The sequence below is a fragment of the Ambystoma mexicanum genome, chromosome 8 (genome assembly GCF_040938575.1).
Source record: "Ambystoma mexicanum isolate Mex_15411 chromosome 8, UKY_AmexF1_1, whole genome shotgun sequence".
NCBI lineage: Eukaryota > Metazoa > Chordata > Amphibia > Caudata > Ambystomatidae > Ambystoma > Ambystoma mexicanum.
The window spans coordinates 464,440,853-464,463,501 of record NC_090929.1 but is presented as its reverse complement, the minus strand read 5'-3'; the positions used below and the strand labels follow the sequence as shown (position 1 = coordinate 464,463,501).

General features: G+C 45.7%; 1 protein-coding gene across 3 annotated transcripts in view; it reads right to left on the bottom strand.

The window, feature by feature from the left end:
• LOC138472085 (tyrosine-protein phosphatase non-receptor type 11-like) overlaps positions 1 to 22,649 on the bottom strand; it is a 532,490-nt gene that overhangs the window by 376,015 nt on the left and 133,826 nt on the right. For all 3 annotated transcript variants that reach the window (XM_069610075.1, XM_069610076.1, XM_069610077.1), the window contains exon 2: positions 21,928 to 22,050. In XM_069610075.1, coding sequence (XP_069466176.1) covers positions 21,928 to 22,050 — 123 coding nt within the window. The remainder of the gene's footprint in view (positions 1 to 21,927; positions 22,051 to 22,649) is intronic.

Here is a 22,649-nt window from a genome sequence, read left to right as displayed (position 1 = left end):
TCACACGATTTGGCCACACCGGGAATAAGGGACCCTACCATTTCCCTCCTACCTGGCAGACAAACAAAGTCACCCCCTGGTGTTTTGTAAATCCCCAGATGTCCGGATCTGCGCCAAGAGCTGCATAAATGCACACCAAAAGAAAGAACCAGAGAAAAATCATGGCTGCATTTAATATTTGTTTTAGTGTATTTTAATGTGTAATTCCCATGTCCCCTCCTCGTTGCCATTTGGGCGTTTTTTAACAGAATCTACTTGCGGTATAAGCACCTAACAAGCGAGCAATAAATGCATACATCCTCCGTAAACGCCTAGAAACCGGAGAAACGCCTGCCCAACAACGTCAGATTCACTCCCATCTGCAGAATGGAGCAAATAAGTCAACGCTCGCCTCTACACACCCTGAAACCATGCACCCAGCCCAGGATCCCTCCCGACGACCCCTTCTACAGCACAACGCGTTGCTTCCTGAAGCTAGGTCTGAGTGAGGAGTACCCGTGTAGAATACGCACAGATGTCCTTAAAAGTCGAGAGTCATTATCCTTTTTCTAATAGAAGACTCGGTATTAAGTTATCTATATACTTAATACAGTGAGTATTTATTAACCAATGTAACAAGTGGATCCGTAAGGCCACTCTTTGTATAATTTAGCTTCCCGAAGCTAACTAAGTTTGCGCTCAATGAACACCCAAAAATAAAAAGTCTGATCTAAGTAGGCCAGGATTTGCCATAGGGCTTGTCATCTTTTCTCCATGTATGGGCTGGTTTAGTATTCGGTTTTCAAGGTTGGATTTGATGAAGCCCCCAGAGTGATGGCAAGTATTTGTACTCGAAGCTGTCCCAACTTCATCCTTCCACCCGCTCAATGGTCCCTGCATTTCAGAAGTGGTCTGCGAAATTGCCATAGCATTTCATTCCTTTATTTTCAATGTGTGTCCCACATCTCTACTCATTTTCTCTGCTCCCCTTGACCACCAGATAATAACCCAGGTTGTAAACACAAACAATTATATTTGCTAGGAGACCGATTCATTTTCGATGCTAGATAAATCTGGATTACAAGATTTTTTAAGTTTCATGAATGAATTCTGTCAGATTACTTAATTTTTCAACCAGATCAATTTTTGATGCTAGATTCATTCATTAATTTTCTGAAAGATACACTCATTATGTAGCTAGATTCTTCCATTTTGCTGCCAGATTAAATTCATCCTGCTGCTAGATTATAATTGGAGATGCTAGATTCAAACATTTGGCGACTTGAAACTGGGTGAATTATGCATACATTCTTTGTGTAGCTAGATTACCTCATGCGTTGAAGCTGTATTTATGCAATAGACTGCTAGATGCATTCCTTTTGCATGATTTGCGGTTTACCATACTCGTCATCACTTGCTGCAATCCGTTTATGGTTTTTATATGGTGATTTTGGATTTCTTGTTTTTAATGCTGAACTAATTGTAATGCTACTTTCTTTTGTTTGACTTTCTCTATGGTTTTCTTTTGCCTAACTGTCCCAACTAACATGCATAGGACACAGGAAAGGTTTTAACATTCATCTTAAAGTTGAATGTCAGAATAGAAGTATAAAATGGGTCAGAGCCCCAAAGAAGAGCATAGCTCGAAACACGGGTAGGATCGATTGGTTTGGGTCAATTGGTATTTGGATCCAACTATATTGGAGGCATAGTAAACAATTGAACATAATGGACTTAAGAGTTGCTGACAATAGGAATGGAGCATCCAAATAAAGAATACGGGAAACATTTATTAACACTACCATAGGGTAGGTACGTTTAGAAACCAGGCAACCAGTGATTTTGCATTCATTTTGCAGTTGGGCTATTTAATTTTGCTGCAAGGGCACTCCTCCTTGCTGCTAGATTACCTCATTTCGCTGCAGCCTACGCCCACCCTACCCACATCCGCCAGACAGCAAACAATAGAACAATGGGCCTCATTCCGAGTAGGGTGGTAAGGGTGAACGGTCATCGGTAACGAGACCGGTGCCGTTAAACCCTTACCGCCCTACTACGAGTTCCCTTTGCGGGTCCTTCCTTAACGCCTGCTTTTAGCAGGTGTTAAGGACGGGACCCGCAAAGGGACTCCGGGGTCAATAACGGTACCGTAATTTACGGTACCGTTATTGCCGCCTTCCCCCAAATGGGAATGGGGAATGGCCCTGGTGAACGGGGAATTACCGGTCCCTCCGACCTCGGAATGGACCGGTAATTACTCCATTCACCAGGCCGGAGTTTGGACGAGTTTGGAGGCAGCCAAGCCGCAAATAGCGGCGTGGTTACCTCCGAACTCGGAATGAGGCCCAATGTCTCTAGAACCAATTTACGTACCACACCCTGGAAATGCATCCTAGCACCTTGTGTACACAGGGTCTCCTTTCTGGACACACATGCCTAATTGCCCCATTGCCATGTCACGCTACCCCCATTTACCAAAGACACCATTTCTCTTTCAGATGTGCCAGAGTGACTGGAGAACATGCAATTGGCAGCAGTGTGCAGTACAAATCCTAACATTACGTGTCAGGTTTCCTAATTTGACAGTGGAACCACTGGACCACGCCACCCATATAACCCACCAGACCACAATCCACGAGAAACTGCATATCCACTGCTACCAGAATGCCAACAAATGTAAGAAACCAAATATTCCAAATCGAAGCAGTGGTCTCTTCGGTATGGGCAGGGACTTCTACACAGAACCCCCTTGGGCCTGCCCCACCCGTTGGAATATACACTGTGACCTTTCCAGTAGCAGAAGGCTAGGGCCATCCTAAAAGACTGGTCCAGATTCCTGAGCCACTCTGTCACAAGAGCAGGCAATGAATGGGCACTGTGTGGAGGGCAGAGGCAGGAAACGGGAAATAAAGGGCACTCTGTGGGCATCTCTCCAGGGTGGCAACCCCAGGGCGGCTTGCCAGAAGAGGGAAAACACTAGGAGACAAGGATGTGGGGCAGTGAGCGGGGGACTCTGCCTAAAGGGGAACACAATTGTACACATCAATATGGTGGGGTGCAATGGAGAGAATAGGAAGTTAAACTTTCTAGTGCACAGAAATCCCCATAAATGGTACATTCAGAAAATGAAAGGCAGGTAATCCCAGGCGCAATGCGACTTGAAAATAATGACCTGGTAGTGACTGGGGTGGGGGATTGGGAGGGTTCCAAAAGGAGCAAGTAGACAGTCACAGCACTGCACCAGTCCAAATCAAAACCCATAGCCATGCCTCGAAATTGTAAGGCGGTGGCACCATTCTAGAAGAAAAGGTGAGGCTGCTGGAGGTGGAGGCCTTTTTTTCTAAAGCCTGAAGCTCCAGCTCATCGCGAGAGCTTCAGGCTTTAGGAAAAACGGCCTCGGCTTCCTGGAGCATCACCTTTACCGCCTTAATGGTGCTGCTGCCTCTCGTAAAATGCATGGCATGGGGCAGCACCACCATTAAGGCTGAAAACACGTGGCACTGCCGCCCCCCCCAGTCATCTATAAGTGATAAAAGCACAGAGCAGCACCCTCTCCTCTATAGGGGAGAGGATGCTGATCTCTACAAAGGGCTGCCTGGTGGGGGTGCCTGTAGCCCGTTAAGCAGGATTTTTTTTAAGGGGGTGTGGCCGAACAAGGCACCAGGCGACCCCCCTCCCCCCAGCTCATTTTCCCATGCCACTTAAGGCATCAAGTATAACTAATTAAACTAGTGCCTAAAACCAAGGGACCAAAGTTATGGCTTGAAGCATGGACACCACCAATTGCAGCTTAAGATGAACTGAACGCAGAGAAGACCACGCTCCAGCAGGTGGGTGAGGGAAATCTGTATGTGAACCCCAAGGGAACAATTTGGGAATAACATTCCGTGAGAAATGAAATGTACACAAACCATCAACGCTTCAATGAAGAAGCTGGGCTGGATCGACCAGGGTTTAAGGCACAAGGTACAATTCGAGCTGATGTAAACACCTACGCCTCGGTCTTTGTCCACACCAGTGGTCCTCAAACTGGGGGCTGTCCCCCCACGTGGGGCCAGAAGGATGTCTAGTGGGGGCTCAAGACTCTTTAAAAAAGGGTTTAAGATGACGGTTTTAAATATACAAAAATTATTAAGAGAACTTTGTAATAGAAAATATAAGCAGTAGACAATTTGCTTGTATTTTAAAGAGCCAGGGGGCACTCCAGGACATCCTTTGGCCCCCCCCTAGGAGAAGCCTCCTTTATTGGAAAATTCTTACCAACAAGTGCCAAACCAATAATCTCTACAGCTGCCTACAAGTAGCAGATTGCCTTCTGCCCACCATACACCACTCTGTGCCATTACACCAAACTGAAAACCCACCAGCTAGTCCTCCTACGGGGTCCGGCCCCATAATACGTCATGCAGGCTTATCGCCTCCAAAGGATCGTTGGTAATTTGCAACAAAGCGAAAATACAATTATTACCCAATGATAAAAGGAGGGCCCAGTCAAGGTTGTATGAAAATATCTACTTCATTATTATCACAACAGACAATAATAACACTACCAAATAGAACCAACCGCGTTAGGTAAGGCCAAGAACAGACAGTTTCTAAGAAGGAAAGGGGATGCACTCTGGATACTGACAGGAGGATAGTTGGTATGGCTAATAACCACACTCGTTTCTTAGAGGCTTCTTGGCTTCACCAGAAAGGGAGAAACAGTCTTAAAACGTCTCTAGGGGCATTCGGGAAGGACCAGGTGGACAGAATCACATTGTACCTCTTGCTGTAGTTGTTCTTGGTGCTCGTCAACTTCGAGTCGGCTTCAGGGTGCCTTTCAGGCTTCTGCGACAGAGTTCAAGACCGGAGCCTGCAGTGGGTATCAGGCAGCAAGACGATTCAGTAAGCAAAGCTCGTCAAACGGCTGCAGGCCGGCCTCATGGCGAGTCAGGGTCAGGAATTGTGGTCTCAGTGCTGATCGGCAGATCTGAAGCGCAGGTCAAGACGTTGCAGGTTCATTCAGCGACTGCAGCCTGATGGCAGTAGCTCGAGGCTTGACGGCTGTCAGCATTGCAGGTGGCTGCTGAACTAGGAATTGTACTTGCTCGATAATTTCCTTTAGGCAGACGGTGGCAGGTGCTTGTCGTTGCACTCCCCCCGCCCCCACCTCTTCAATGGGCATGCATTGTCCTTTAAGACAGACATCCCAGAGCTAGGAAGGGTGTTGCAGGCAGCTGCCTTGTCCTTGGTTTCGGGTTCAGAGACCTTCTGGCACGCCCTGTCCAGGGAGCTTGCTGGAGAGCCTAGCAGGGCACGCTGTGTGCTAGCTGGGTACCGGTTCTGAAGGGGCTGCAGGGTCTCCCTATCTTCCCTGGGAGAAGGGAGGGATCTTGCTTCCCTCTTTGGATGCTCCTGGCCTTCCTTTACTGGTAGAATCTGTAAGGCAGACTGTACCTTCAGCCATGGTGCAAGTTTGAGTTCTTCTTCATGCTTCAAGTGAAGTCTTCAGCTGATCTGCTTAAAGAGGGTCTGCAGCCCTCTTTTAAAGCAAAGAGGGCCACAGTGATTTTTTGAATTTGTTTATTTAATTTAATTGCACTCAAACCGTTACAATCAAAAACAATTACAAAATTTAACAACAGTAAAGGAAGAACAAGAAAAGAATACATTTCATCACAATCCATAAAACATCTTTAAAAATTGCAGTTTCTCTAAAACAGATTAAAAATTCACTAAGGGTAAAAAAAATAAAGACCGATCTCTAACAAATTTCCCAAAATATAAAATCTGTAAACTTAAAAAGGGCAGGGCACACCAATAACACATGGTATAAAATCTCCCTGGTATACAGATCATAAGAATACCTACAATGTGCAAATTCCAGGGGGATACCCCTTCTGATGCATATTATCTCACTTCATGGAGCAGTCCCTCCATCACTGACCCGGAAAGGTTTTCAAATAAGTTTCCAAGACACCTAACCTTTCGTGGCACAGCCCCAAATGGCCATATAGAGATAGCTTCATGAGAGATTCTCGGGTATCTATCCAAACAATTGAACAACACGCTTCACTTTACCTGAATTTTCAATAATTTCAAGAGTAATGTCCATCTCAGTCATTATCCCCAAAAAATGTTCTCTAAAATCATCCAATGGTGTTTTCATACCATTCAATCCGACTTCACCCATCTCAGCATAAAGTGTATCCATAGGAGAGGTACAAAATGTACGAATCAATGCTGGTTTCCACTTAAAACGACTTTGTAAAGATTATAAACCTAACTCATGTCATATTGCCACAATCGGGACACTTAAGCAAACAATACAAATGAAATCGCTTCATAGTCATCCATTTCTTCAATCATCCAGATAGGTAGTATCTGAAACCCATAAAGTAATTTTGGTATCACTTTACTTGCATATTATTTAATCTCCGGAAGCAATGAAAATCTGCCATATTTGGCATTTACCTTGGCCATTTGGGCAGCCAACATTGAAGCTCTCTTCAGTAATAGATCTGTACGATACGCCTTCTTTGGGTTAGCTGTTGCATCAAAACCCAAATATTTCATATCGTACGGCAAGGTCAGCCTAGTATCTTCAACAAACCAGGCAAAGTTACACCTCTTCTCTACTCTGCAAATCTTCATAACATGTGTCTTTGCTGCACTCATGTTTAGCCTATTTTCCTCCATAAACTTTGCAAAGGCATTGATAAGGCGCTGCAAACCAACTGGCGTCTTAGCCACAAGGATAAAAACGTTTGCATAAACCATCCATTTTAGTCAGGTTTTTCCAATCTTTGGTGTTATGAATGAAGCCCCCCCTCCCAACACTTCACCTATGCCAACATATAGTTCGAAGAGGCAAGGGGCCAAAATAATCCTTGACGCAAACCATTTGGAGTTTCAACCCTCCTAGTCAACACTCTGTCACTACTAAGCCTAACCTACACAGTCATATTCTCATGTAGATTCATTAGTATAGATAATAAGCAAGTTGGCAGACCCCATTTACTTAATTGATTTAATGGAATATGCCAATATACTAGATCAAAATGCCATAGTTTGGTCAAATTATACTTTTGGATGCAGCTCAAAAGAAACCCATTGCAGTCGGTAACTATATTTATCTGAAAACCCGTTTAACACTTACTCAGTACTTGGTTTTTCGCTACCCATCCTTTTATTTTTTCCAGGAGTAGAGCAGCAAATATCTTGAAGTAGGCATCTATTAAAGTTATAGGTCAATCATTTTCAGGGGACATTCGGTTTCCTTTTTTAATCACAGGGATAACAAGCATTTCCCCACAAACGTGGGTTCTTCTGTATCATCATTATATGCCTGAACAGGATAAACAATATTCCTGAACAAAGTGCAGGTGACTTTTTAAACAATATCAGACAGAAGATTTGGACCCCCTGCATGCAAACTACCAGCATGCATAATCAGTTTTTCCACATCTTCCCATTCCAAACTTCATTCACCAGATACCTGCCCCCACTCCCTATTAATGCAGGTTTTTATTCCCCCCTTTCTTTTATATTAAATGAAAAAAGTACCGAAGACGTACTACTTCTTGTATGGGATTTACCTGAATTTCACTCCGTTTGGTTTCCATTGCATTTATAAATGCCCCAAAATGTACAGCTTGATTTTCAGCAACTATTCGCAGCATGGCTTCACTACATTTTTGATATAATTTATAGTGATCCTCTTTCCCCCAATTTGTCATTCTTTGTTTTTCCTTTCTAATAAGAGCACCCTTCTCGTCCGTAGTATTCTTACTTTTTTTTTTAATAGTGCGAATAGTTTTATTACTAATCTGTTTTTGCCTCTTCACAACAATATCAAAACAGTGCTGATGCTGCATACCTACAATATTACCCATAGCCCAAAGAAATAAAGACTGGACCACTTGAACGATTTGCAACTGTATAGCTTCAACTGAATAAAACCCCACTTGTGCAAAATTTGATTTTTTAAAACAGGTTTCTATATTATTATACATATTTTTCATCATCTGCCCATCTCAAGCGACTTCGTCCAGTATTTACTACTACATTTCCAGGCACCATTTGTTTTCGGTTTCTCATTTCCATTGCAAAAGAAGCAATCAACATATTATGATCACGCAGCTCACTATTACCAATATAAAAGTCTACACAAATATCTAAACATTTCTCATTAACAAACATATAATCGAGAACTGAGTAGGAATGTCATCTATGCCACGGTGCATGCTCATTTACTTCACCCCTTATTTGGTCATTCAATGTAAACAAACCCCACTACTCAAGTGTTTGCATCCAGATTTTTCCTTGTATTCATTTTTTATGCAAGCCAGTATTGGGAGCCTGTTAGTCACTATTATCAGTCCCACAGACAGAGTTTAAATCTCCTGCTACCATCACAAAGGCACTCAGGTGGCTTTTATACCAATCCTCTAAAACAGGGGTGCACAACTGATTTTGACAGAGGGCCGAAAGTACCTTACATGAGGGCTATAGTGGGCCGAAAAGTAAATGTGGGCGGGGCGGTAGGCGGAGCATGGCAGGAGGCTTTTTAAACCCCCAATTTGTACTAAACACATGGAAAAAGAATGTTTTTGAGGGGTAACGATTTTTATTTGCATTTCAAACTTACATTTTGCACTACACATTTTCCATTGTTATAATTTATTTCTATTTAGTTATTGTATCTCGCCTGTTTAATTAACTTATATATATATTTTATTGCCCTAGATACACTATGCCCCAGGGCCCCTTTACCCCCACCAAACACTATGCCCCATGGCCCCCTCACCCCAACCAAACATTATGCCCCATGGCCCCCTCACCCCCAACCAAACACTATGCCCCATGGCCCCCTCACCCCCAACCAAACACTATGCCCCAGGGCCCCCTTACCCCCAACCAAACACTATGCCCCATGGACCCCTTACCCCCAACAAACACTATGCCCCATTGCCCCTTACCCCCAACCAAACATTATGCCCCATGGCCCCCTCACCCCCAACCAAACCCTATGCCCCATGGCCCCCTCACCCCCAACCAAACACTATGCCCCCATGGCCCCCTCACTCCCAACCAAACACTATGCCCCCATGGCCCCCTCACTCCCAACCAAACACTATGCCCCATGGCCCCCTCACCCCCAACCAAACACTATGCCCCATGGCCCCCTCACCCCCAACCAAACACTATGCCCCATGGCCCCCTCACCCCCAACCAAACACTATGCCCCATGGCCCCCTCACCCCCACCCAAACACTATGCCCCAGGGTCCAATTACCCCCAACCAAACACTATGCCCCATGGCCCCCCTCACCCCCAACCAAACCCCCCACCCCATGGCCCCCTCACCCCCAACCAAACACTATGCCCCATGTCCCTCACCCCCAACCAAACACTATGCCCCATGGTCCCCTCACCCCCAACCAAACACAATGCCCCATGGCCCCCTCACCCCCAACCAAACACTATGCCCCCTGGCCCGCTCACCCCCAACCAAACACTATGCCCCATGTCCCCCTCACCCCCAACCAAACACTATGCCCCATGGCCCCCTCACCCCCAACCAAACACTATGCCCCATGGCCCCCTCACCCCCAACCAAACACTATGCCCCATGTCCCTCACCCCCAACCAAACACTATGCCCCATGGCCCCCTCACCCCCAACCAAACACTATGCCCCAGGGCCCCTTTACCCCCATCCAAACACTATGCCCCGTGCCCCCCTCACACCCAACCAAACCCCCCCACCCCATGGCCACCTCACCCCCAACCAAACACTATGCCCCATGTCCCTCACCCCCAAACACTATGCCCCATGGCCCCCTCACCCCCAGCCAAACACTGTGCCCCATGGCCCACTCACCCCCAATCAAACACTATGCCCCATGGCCCGCTCACCCCCAACCAAACACTATGCCCCATGGCACGCTCACCCCCAACCAAACACTATGCCCCATGTCCCCCTCAACCCCAACCAAACACTATGCCCCATGGCCCCCTCACCCCCAACCAAACACTATGCCCCATGGCCCCCTCACCCCCAACCAAACACTATGCCCCATATGTCCCTCACCCCCAACCAAACACTATGCCCCATGGCCTCCTCACCCCCAACCAAACCCCCCACCCCATGGCCCCCTCACCCCCAACCAAACCCCCCAACTCAGCGCACACACACAAACATGCACCAATACAGACCCCCAACCCCCACCCCCCAACTCAGCACACACACAAACATGCACCCATACAGACCCGAACCCCCCACCCCAGCACACAAACATGCACCCATACAGACCCGAACCCCCACCCCCCCAACTCAGCACACACAAACATGCACCCATACAGACCCGAACCCCCACCCCCCCAACTCAGCACACAAAAAACATTCAAATCAAAACATTCATACACATCCGACACCCCTCCACCCCCGCATCTCAACATACACACAAAATACATTCAAATACAAACATTCACACACACCCCCACATCTCAACATACACACAAAATACATTCAAATACAAACATTCACACACCCCCCCACATCTCAACATACACACAAAATACATTCAAATACAAACATTCACACACCCCCCACATCTCAACATACACACAAAATACAAACATTCATACACATCCGACACACCCCCCCACCCCCGCATCTCAACATACACACAAAATACATTGAAATACAAACATTCATACACATCTGACACACCCCTCCTCCCCCGCATCTCAACATACACACAAAATACATTCAAATACAAACATTCATACACATCTGACACACCCCCCCCACCCCCGCATCTCAACATACACACAAAATACATTCAAATACAAACATTCATACACATCCGACACACACCCCCCCCGCAACATACACACACACAAACAAAGCAAAACAAACCCGACACACAAACACAAACAGAGCACTTACCGGAGACGTGCTGGAAGGCAGGTAAGCGGCAGGTAAGCTGGAATGCTGGATTCGTACTACGGCTGGCGTGGTCCAAGGCTGAAATGCCTTCTGGCATCAAGCCTTATGGACCACGCCAGCCGTAGTGCTGGCCCTCCATTGGTGCAGCACACACACATTACGTGGCTCGTAGGAGCGACGTGATGCGTGTGGGTGTGCTGAGCCAATGAGGGCCAGTGTTTTCACCGGCCCGGAAGACAACAAAGACTTTCCTAATGGAGGGTGGCCGCGGGCCGCCCTCCATTAGGAAAGTCTTTGTGCCTCGCAGGCCGGTCAAAAGGGCATGGCGGGCCGCAACTGGCCCGCGGGCCGTATGTTGTGCACCCATGCTCTAAAAGATCAGAGATTTTCTCAATTATTTCTAAAAGTTCTCCTTGTAAATAGTGCCAGTATAAGTCTCTCTATGATGCTACAAGCATCCAAGTTCGGCTAAATGCTGAGGGCGCCTTCTTTAAAACTATTCCAACGATTAGGGGCTTACAGCAAGGATGTCCGCTAGCGCCAACTTTATTTAGCCTTTTTCTGTCGGACATGGGTGATCACTTGAAAACTTCACGCCTTGTCCCCCCAGTCCCTCAGCCCCATCGATTGGGGGTTTGGAGCTTTCCCGGCTCCTGTATGCAGACAACATTATGCTGATGGACGAAACACCAACTGGCCTTCAGAGATTGCTGGTAGCTCTGAACAATTTTCTACATCAAAATGGCCTTGAAATGAACCACTCAAAGACAAGCATGTCGTTTCGATACCAAAAACCAACTGGGAGACCAGTTAGCAAATGGTTTGTTGATGGCCAAAGACTGGGGATCACATCAGAGATCCCTTACCTGGGTACACGGATTAATAACATCATCTGTGATCAGCCTAGACAAATCCAGCTAAAAGCTACACTGAAGAGCCCGATTGCTCAGGGGAAAAGGATCCAGGGAAAGTATGGAACATTTTCAATCAAGCCAATTCTTGCCTTCTATAGTATGAAGGTTGTTCCATCTTTGATCCTTGGAGCAGAAGCATTCTTACTGACCCCATGGAAACTCTGGGCTTCGTTAGAGGGCTCCTTCTGGAGGAAAATTTTGAATATACCACAAATCATCTCTACTGCTCTGATAAGATATGAATTGGGGCTTATCTCAATTAAGGGGGGGCTTATCTCAATTAAGGGAAGAGTGACATGGAAATCTCTGTCCCCATTTCGGAAAACCCTAATTTATTTGCCAGCAGTTCCATATGAAAATACTAAAGGGCAAGCAAGAACGAACTGATGAAGTACTTATGAGACAGTGATGTGACGGTTGTCATTAGAGTGATTCCAGTCCGATGGGGACGAACTGTGCAATTTCCCTGACAAAGTCAAGAAGAAATGATGGCATAATGATTGGATTTGTACGATCGAGGAGAGATGTACATCGACTTGGGGCTTCTTTAGCTGAGGAAGTGAAACCATATGGGCACCTCCAGAAGTATCTTTCTGTCGCCCCAAACACTTGGTACAGAGATTTTTTTTAAATTTAGATTTGACTTGTACCCCACTAACAAGGTGCTAACGATCTATGGAAAGACTACTGAAAAGGCTTCTAGATTCTGTCGTAACAGTGAAATCAAGGAATCATTAAAACATGTGACGCTATTCTGTCAGGGCCTGACAGATTTAAGGACCAGTCATATGATCAAGACATATGGATCCCTGAACGAGAAAGAGCTCTGGTCACTGTTACTGAGTGGAGAAAGTCTTTCAGTCAATAGTTCTCCGTTGCATTTCTGCAAGATGTGTTTTCTCTTTGATTTGATTAATTGGTATCTTGGACCGTTTTCTAATGTTTCTTTTTGGATCGTGATGGATATTTTGTATGGAAATCTGATATGGTATGGATTTATGACTTATATTTAAACCATACATCAATCAAAAAATATTGATGATCAAAAAGTAAATTCTTTATTGAATTCTTTTTTTAGGACTACGGCTGAGCCACAGTGATTGGTGTAGGCTGAGCCTACCTTAGTGTACCAATCCTGGGGTCCCTACCAACACTTTTCTGTATGTGTGAGGTCATAACCAGAGTGCTTTGCGACAGGAAAGGGTAAGGGGGTCCTACAGGAACAAGAGGCCAGCCCAGAGCCAATATGGTGGAACCCTTCTCTCAACAGAACGAGCTGCTCACTCCCCTGGGATACTAGGTCCCGCTTACCTTCGTGTCTGCTGTGTTCAAAGCGTCTCTCTGGTTAATGGTTCTCCCTGGGTGGTCTACCATCATTCATTTACTTCATGTAAAAAAAGCCCAGGCGAGCCTACGCTCACCATGTGGATGGTCGAATTCCTCACATCTGTATTTTGCACGTTGGAAATTTGGGAATTTCACACGAGTCCAGATACATCACTATCTGAATATACATTATGTATAGTGCACAGATGTCTGCTAGGCCTAGTTAAAGTTATATATACCTCAAATGAAAATGAATAAAATAAAAAGGTTACAACACATTACAAAACAACAGCCATGTTTTGGTCCAGGGAAGAATTGCCAAGCATTTTGGTGCTGGACAGCCCTTGAAAGTTGGGTCAGATTGATAAGCAAATTGATATTTCCCCTCTGTGAAAGTTACAGCAAGCTACAATGTAAAGGTTGCACACCGTATGGACTACCAAACTCCTTGTCCATAGAGCCCTTTCCATTTAGAATTACTGAGAGAAACCAAAGTGAGTCTCACCTGCTTGTCCCTGGGTATTTCTCTCTCAGGTGCCCAGGGCACAGCCATCGCCTTTGGATCCAGACCGTGGGGTGGACCAGTGCGGGAGGATCACCTGGGTGAGGGGAGTGGGGGTGAGGCGACTGATGGTGAGCTGCGGCATTCCCCCCTTTCACATATGCCTGACCCATCCTATTTTATAGGGTTCTCCGATGTGCCAACCCCCCACCCACCCTTTCTACACAAACACTGGGCTGAGGAAGAGGGCTACTGAGAATAAAGAAGCTAACCTTTACATATCTCATTGGAGATGTCCCAGCAATCGGGTCAGGCAAAGTCAAGCACTTAACTTCAAGTATATATGATATACATCTACATCGGATACCAATTCGCTCTCCTCACACGGATAAAAGGTGGAGCATAGAAACTCACTCTGGGCAAAGTGGAACACGAGCGGGACCAGAATTTCCGGGACAAAGGCAAACCTACTGGAGCAGAGCAACAGACTGAGGGACAACAAAAAAAAAGGGTATAGAAACCCAGGAGTTCCCTGCAGGAGGTTGTTGCCTCCAAAAGGCAGCGAAAGACTCGGGGAGAAGGCCAAGTCCCACACGCAAAGACTGCATTGTGTTTCAAGGAGGCCAGCAACCTTCCAAGGTGAACGGCAGAGTTGGGTAGGCGAGACCAAGCCTGTGGTATTAGCCTTGACTCGTAAATTAAGAACTGCAAAAGACAAGAAAGAAACGCACACAGCCGGTGAGTTGGCAAATGGCATTAAAGACTGGTGTGTGTTAAGAAGTGGCAAAAGTATATCGCACAATTGAAGGCTGCATGCGTAGGGATCAGACGCGAAGAAAGGCAGACCTGTGATCTTGATGAATTCTTGATAGCTGTAAAAAGCAGCGATACTGAATAGCAGTGTGGTCCGGTGAAAGGAAGTAGGCCACTCAAAGGTCTCTGTGAAAGGCAAAAGGTTTTTGTTTGATAAAGTGAATGAACTATAAAAAAGCAAAGTGATCAAAAGTTACCCAGAGAAAAGGAGGGGCGGGGTAAAAAGGTGGACGTTGAACCTTTGTGTTTATGTGTTTATGACATCGAACTACCCAGATCAGGAGACAATGGGACAGATAACACAAGAGTGTGGAGGGAAGGCCGAAGTGGTCCTTCGGAGTTCACGCACAGTCGAAGGTCTTTGACATCAGGAAACAATCCGAGCCCGACTGAGAGAGACCAGAAGTGTAATAAGTTAGGGAAAGTGAACCCCTAAAGGATGTGCAATAAGAGTGGGAAAGGGAACCCCTGCAAGTGTTTTTTTTCATTTGAAAGGTCCGAGCCCGACTGAGGGAGGCCGGCGTGAACATCTTTTTGAACTGTGTTTTGAAAGCTGGAATGAGCGACCTTAACGTGGAAGGCCAGGTGGGCCTCGATTCACGTTCTGAACTGCCTTTATTTTGAGAATCTGAGCCAGATGTGTCATCCTGTCTACGGGGACTGCCTTACTCCGTGCTGTCTAACATGGGGAGGAGAGCTCACTCAACCACACTTATTCTTTATATTCTGACACTGATTTTCCATTGCATACATATTCTCCTTTACACATTTTTTGCACAAGGGATAGGGCAGGCATTAGGTCTTGTTAATATAGGCCATTTGGATTTGACGAATGCCACTAGGACCTTTTAATTTATCATCTGATGGTAGAGACTACTCCCATCCTAGCTACAGGGCAAAGTAGGAGCTTTTCCAACCCCAGAAACTTTAATAAAGGTTTTTACAAATTGTACCTTTTATGTCCGTGTCCTCCTTTACAGTGCTCAGTTGCAGACCCTTCTGAGTCAGAACCATTCCATAACCACTAAACCTGGCAGTGTGTTCTCAGTAGAAGGGTTCTCACATTTAATCCAAACAAAGCATTCACATGATGTTCTGAAATCAAGCATTGAAGATCCCAGAAATACCCGATCCTTGTCTGGCAGGCAGGGTTAGTGCAACACCCACCAGTGCAGATATGATCAATAAAGCCTCAAACTTTCGACATCTCAGGAAAACAAACAAGCCTTTCCAGTTCAAAGCACTGCACAAGTGAAGCAACAAAAACACCTGTGTCACTAAAGAACTCCACACTGTAGAGGCTGGGGACCATCCTTTCCACAAAAATAAAGTTTGGATATTTTGTTAAAGTGAACGTTGATGGGAAGCAAATGTCAGTGTAGATGCAAGGAGATGCCATCTGGTGAGTGTGTGAAAGCCCTGGCTTTTTGGATTTTTATAATAAAAAAAATGCTGTAGGTAATATGGTTTCTGAAAGGGGAGCATGCTCATCAGACCACCCTTTGATAAAGCTGCATGCCAAAAGCATAGGGCATACGTGTGCTCTTGATGCATCAGTCTGCTATTCAGTGGCACAGGGCAGGTATATAGGCTGCATGTGCATTCCAGACAGCTGCAGTCACCCAAGTAACTGCAGACAGGGGCAGCAGCTTAACTTCTATACCTCCGATCAAAAATGTAATGATTGTTGCTTTATCCATCTGGTGGCAGTAGAATAAGCTATATCTGGTTATGGTACGGTCACTGATAAGAGCACATTCATTAAGGCCAAACCAATTTGATATCATGAAAGTGTTAACCATGTGAGTTTGGGTCAGTGATGTCAAGGTGATATATTTATGGCTGTCCTGGCAGTCTCCACTGATCCCAGTGAGACAATAGCCAGAAAGTTGCCTCCCTTTGGTTGCCTCACAGGAAGGGTAACGCCTCCCCCTCAGGCCACACTGAAGACTGATTCTAGGGGGCACTTGCATAAAGACCAGAACATACCAAAGAGCCTTTTAAATTCTGCATGCTTGTGAGGGGGGTGAAGTTGAGTAGCCAGAGAGAGAAGCGGACATGACAAAGAGTTCCACCACCTTGCTTTTCTGGTGGTCTACCTTTCCTTCCTGTACCTTTCCTTGTTCTATGGAACCCCTTACAGAAGGCTTGCTTTTGTCCAACCTCCAGCAGCAATTTGCTTTTATAAGAAACAGGTCTCCCACTCTTTTTGATCCATCTATTAACTTTCAGGCAGACACAAAGAATTCGCAGAACCTCTATTGTGGGTGCATTCCATTCCAACAGTGAGGTGAAGATAGAAGGCATCCAAGGCAAATGAGAGCTCTGTCCCCAAACCATCCCCAAGGAACAGTGGGGTGACTGTTGTTTGGATCTCGGCAGCTCTGCTGACTGCAGTGGAACCAAGCTCCTTATCAATGGAGGTGAAAAATTCCCTGTAGGTAGCCAGCCAAGCTCCCCAGAGTGGGAGTGCAGAGCAAACGGGCACCTTGTCCTGCAGTCCCTGGAATGGTACTCCCAGCAACTGGATAGCCCAAGTGCAACTGGAGGCATGTTTGCACAGCTTCAAACTGCGTTCAGCGCCCTTTGATTTGATACAGGACCGGCAATGCTGCTTTTAGCACTTCACAACGTCAAATTGCTTGTCTGCACCGATCTGGGTTGACGCCGCTTTGCACCAGAACTCTTTTCAACACCGCCACATCGCTGCTGAAGCATTTGACTTGCTGCTTCTTAGCATCACAGACGTTGCATCAAACAGCATGGAGCCCCGTCTCAAGTGAACAAGAACCAATTTGCCACCTAGATCAACATAACTCAACGCATCTTGAACCCAGTGCACTGCAAGGACAGCTCAGAGAAGCATAGCCCGGTTCGATGCTGTCAAGACACCCAAGTTCAAGGACAAGATACTGTAAAGAGGCCATTCTCTCTTCTGGTCCACTCTGAGACATAGTGACTTAATACCTGGCGCCTTGAAACACTGGTCTATAGACACGTTAGAAATACCATATCATATATCATAACACCTCCCCACCCCCTTTGACATTTTTGTTGTGAATAAGACATCCTTGAGCAGAGGCACTGCTGCAACTGCTTGCCTGATCTAGCCCTGCCCCCCACCCCGCTCAAGTACCCAGAGTGCTATTCTCTACAAGTTCTGCACTTTGTGTTTCCACTGGAGTGGGTTTTTGTTGGTGTTTTTATAGTACGTTATTTGCATTCTTGATTAAATTAAAGCAGGGTGCAAACGTTGCACTCAACACTAGCTACTGACTAGTGACAATTTACTCTTGGTGAGTAAGATGTTGTGTGCTTTGGGTTTATGCATTATTGAGGTGGCGCGTGACTTTTCATGGCTGGCTAGTAGCGTGCAACAGGAAATGTATCCCCCTGATTAAAATATATATATATGTTTATGGAACTCTGATTGGGCATTCTTTCAATTTGGAGTCTGTACTGATGCGATATGGGTTGCTACCATTGTTTCACACCCTTCCTGAGATCATAGCTTGCCCATGTTACCATAAAAGACAAAGGGGGTATACCTGTTGGGCTGTGTCCGTTTTACCTTTATGATTGTTGTTTAGTAGTAGTGCAGGACTGAGTAGGCATTTTAGCCATTACTCGGGTCTGCACTCCTGCAGTGAAGTAGTAATGTATTCACAATCAATGCAGTGCTACAACACCGGATGCCAGATTGCAGAAAACCAATGACAAAGTAGAGGATTGTGACCAGACCATGGCGATTGGGGGACAGAGCGAAGGTATCAAAAATAGGCAGATCATGTGCAAATGCAGGATTAATGAGCACTGGCTGGAAACAAACAGGTGCAATCAAAGCTATGAAACAAAGAAGCAAAGCAACATCAACTGTGTGAAATAAACTATAAGCAATGTGACCTGGGCCTTGCGGGAGATCCACTTTCTCAGTGCCCTAAACATGAGGAAGTGCATAGGACCACTGCGTCCACAGAGTTGAAAAATACACAAGATCCGAATTCTGCTGGAAAAAGTAACAAAGCTTGCAGAAACACAACAGTCTGCAACACTAATGAAGAAATTAGGCTTTCGTTTACAACAGAGCCCATGCTCTAGAATAGGCAAAGACCCAAGCCAATGGAGTATCATTCAATAAGAGAACGAGAAACTTAGAGATGATCCTGGATGCTGAACAAAACATGCTGGGGAAGACGTAGACCATGGCCAGCAGGACCAGTCGCCCCATTGACACCATGAGATGGTAACAGGGACGTTGTAGGAAAGTCTTGCCCAGGGACGTCATTTCACCAAAATGCTAGGGGTAGCGGAAGTGACGTCACATGACCCTTGCCCCCCCCGATGACCCCACACCAAAGTGACATCACGGAAAGCAATGGAACACGACCGTTTGCCCCTTGACAAAACAGAAAGTGGCATCACATAGCATTGTTTCTAAGTACTCTGAAAAATATGATTACAATATCACTGTAAGATGATATACATTTCATACAGGAATGGATCACCATATGTATCAGCAGAATAGAACATGCTATAACTACAACTTGCGAAAACCACATAAATAGTCCGAAATGGATGCTTATTCTACTCTAAACGCTTTTTGGAGGATTTTGTCTGCTTTGTGAATTTGAGATGTTTAAGAACAGACTAATCAGTGACTCATCCCCTGAAGTGTGCCTGAAATAAACCTTTAATGAGTCTAGCATTCCAGAACTTCCAGAAAGACAAATTATTTGATATTCCTATTCTTTCTTATTTAAGACAAATAATTTGTTATTCCTATTGTTTCTTATTTAGGGTCACTGCTTAAAGTGTTACACTTGTGGAACCCGCTATTTGTTTTAAAAGAATCCTGAACAAGAATGTCAGCCACTCTAGAAACAAAGAGTCACATGATATTGGCCACAGCACAGGAGCTTCAATTTATTAAAAACAAAAAAAAAATGTTTTTTTGTTGTTTTTTTTATTTTAATTTTTTAGGGATAGCAAGGGAGACCACATGGGTAGCAAGGGAGACCTCAGGGGTCACAAATGCGACCCCTGCCGACCCCTAAATGACGTCCCTGGTCTTTTCGAGGGATGGGTCCATGCTTGGGTCCCAGAGTCTCAAAGTGTCTCTTGTCAGGGTCCAGGTCAGCTCCAGACAAGCATGCATGTAGTGCAGGAAACCAATTGAATTTTTCAGCCAGCCCAGCCATGGATAATTCTGCCATGGGTACTGCCACCACTTTTATATGCGCTCTGTCGCCAGGAGGTCCTCTGGAGTTTACGGATATCTGATGCCAGGGAGCTCTCGCAGCTGACGAGAGGGAAGAATCAGGGGACTAAGAACAAGCAGGGCCTTGACCTGAAGGTTTACTCACAATGCAACATTTCTAGTACAACCCCACTGTGTACCCCTGCACTGCTCAGAGCGCACTGCAATCAGAGCATGGATGAATAGTAACCCCATCTGACCCACCCCTTGTCCACTATCGAGTAAAGAAAGGTGGAAGAAAGGGATGAGAGAAAACTGGAGGAGGGGTCATGCGAGATTTAGAGAAAGGAAAACGGAGGGGGTAGAGAGTTGGATAACCAAAACTACGTCCCTGTGCATTCAATCTGCCCTGGGTCTTTGTGGACTTGACAGATACACACGGTCCGTCAAGTTCCCAGTCTTACCCAGTTTCCGCCCTCGGCTCTCCAAGCATGCCTGTGCCTTTCTTGCAAGCCATATTCGCTTACTCTCGCTCTGCTCCTAGTTGGCAGCACCCCAGTACCTTCACCATGTGCACACTTTACTAGAGGTCCCTGTGCCCTGACCATCCTTCCGCTCCAACCGAGGCAGTTACGAGGGGGCGTTACCTTCTTGCAATCAAACAGCGAAAAGTAAAATGTCTCCGGTTGGAGGTTTTATGCCTATAAGAGTGTGAGATAACTAGGCCAGTTATCTCCCTGCATTCTCATATCACAATGCAAAATAGCTGGAATGGCTCCCATATCTTGAGGGCAAAATGACAAGACGTGCCCATTGTACATGCAGACACCAGATCATCAGTTATCACCCCAGGGTGTTAAAGCAGGAACATTGTTAACTTCCTGCATTACCAGCGAGTACGAAAGCACGAGGCATTTTAAAGGCAGGGTGGGAACCCATTAGGAATATAGCTTGCGTTCCGACGCAGGAGTGGGATTCGACAAGGACTGCAAATGTTATGGATGACCACACTGGAGCGTAAAAACATGAGGGCAGTAAGCTTCCTGCATTGGCACATGGACGTGTAAAAAAACTGTTAGCTACATTCCTATCCCAAATGAAAAACAAGCATTGGCAATGCCAACAATTTGGGCTTTTGTGTAGGCATGGGAAAGGCACTTGGCAAGCACTGCTGTAGTGGTATTAACAGGCCATTGGTGATAACAGGTGAACATTGGTCCAAGTAGCTGGGGATCCAATAGCGGTGGCTGGCAAACGCCTAATACTTTTACACAATCCAAAACTGTTGGCTTTGCCAAGGCGCATTTATTGTATTGCTTATAGCGCGAACCTAGGTCCAGAGCAGCGGAGCGCTTTACGACAGGATTGTGCCATAATTTGGTGTGGCATTTTATACAGTAATGCAGCACTGTTGGTGGAGGGAGAGGGGATTTGTATTTCTCCACCAGGTATTATTGAAAGAGCACCTTTTTAGTGTTTTGCAGAATTTCGAGCCTCTACCAGGATTGAGTTCCAGATGATCACGGCGTGGCAGAAGGACTGCTTTTGGGTTTTGCTACCCGAGATGCCAGAACCTCCAGAGGTGTGGAATTTAGCCCCCAAGTATGTTGGTGTTCGGTTTGAGATGTCTTTAGGCGATACATGCAGTTTTGAATATGATCCTGGCGGGGAGGAGGGAGCCAGTGTTGGAGAGATACAGTCGAATTTGTGGGCACCTGTAATGTGGCAGGCTGCAGCATGGTGCATCGTGGTTATAGAGTGGCTGACGGTAGACCTGGTAAAGACATTTTTATTACACCAGAAGCAGGTTTACAGCTCCAATTAAGTCAAATACTCTCACAAGACTGCTTTAAAAAAAAACACTTGCAAGCACTTAGAGTGCAAAGTTTGAAGGTAAGGCTTGATTATAGAGAGCGCAAAGAGTTGCCATGATTTCTTTTGGGCGAGGAGGGGTAAGAACTGGGTGGGAATGGCCATGGGCAAAAAACCAAACCCCAACAAGCTATGTATCCACCTCCTCATATGCCATTTCTCCCCATGTGTACTCTAATTCCATAGTTTCAGCGTATGTGCCGCCTAATAGCCCAAACTAATTTTCTAACATAGTGTGACCTGACTAAAAAGAGTCACTTCCAAAATTCCTATTTCAGAGTCCAAAATCTATAGGCTTGCTCACTTGTTGCATGCATAAATCAGAGTCTGGCATTACCAGGCCATCATAACCTTCTGCACAGAGTGCATTTGAATTATTTCCATACCTGATGGACAAGGTGAAATCTCCAGGGTTGCTCTTACTGGGTCGGGCCAGGAAGCTCCCATGGATTCCTCTTGTCATGAGCAGTTTCTCAGCATCGATGCCGCTGATATTGGGGTGAAACCACCTGGAAAACAAACAATTAAATGATTAAAACGGGAGAACAGAAGTGGCACATAGAGAAAGCGAATCCCAAACAGGCGTGGAGTGGCTATCAGGACATCTGAAGAGCCTTTTACAGGCCAGTCCCATTGGAAAGCCCCTAGAACTGTTTCATGGTCGATCACATGACAAGCAATACATTACTCCCAGCACTGCTGGACTTCGAGTGGCACTGGCTTGTCTGGAAAATCTATTAATCAAAAAGGCAACAAAGTGACATGAAAAGCACTCCCTCAAAGCTCTGCAGCCCCTGGAAGGCCAGACCCTGGACCAGTGCTAGAGTTGCAATGAGAATCTGTAGGCTACAGAATCATCTAGATTAGACTTCAATTCAAACAATTGAATACAAAGACTGCAAAGTGACAAGCCAGAGCCGCTAGAATCTTACTGAAGATCAAATAATATGAACACGTATCCCCAAGTTGCGATCCTTACATTGGCTGCTGTTCAAAAAGGATCTTGGTTAAATCCATGTGCCTTAGACATACAACTCTTCATGGACAACAGACCAACATCCTGACGACGAGACTTAATATCTACCAAACGACTCGCACCTTATGGCCA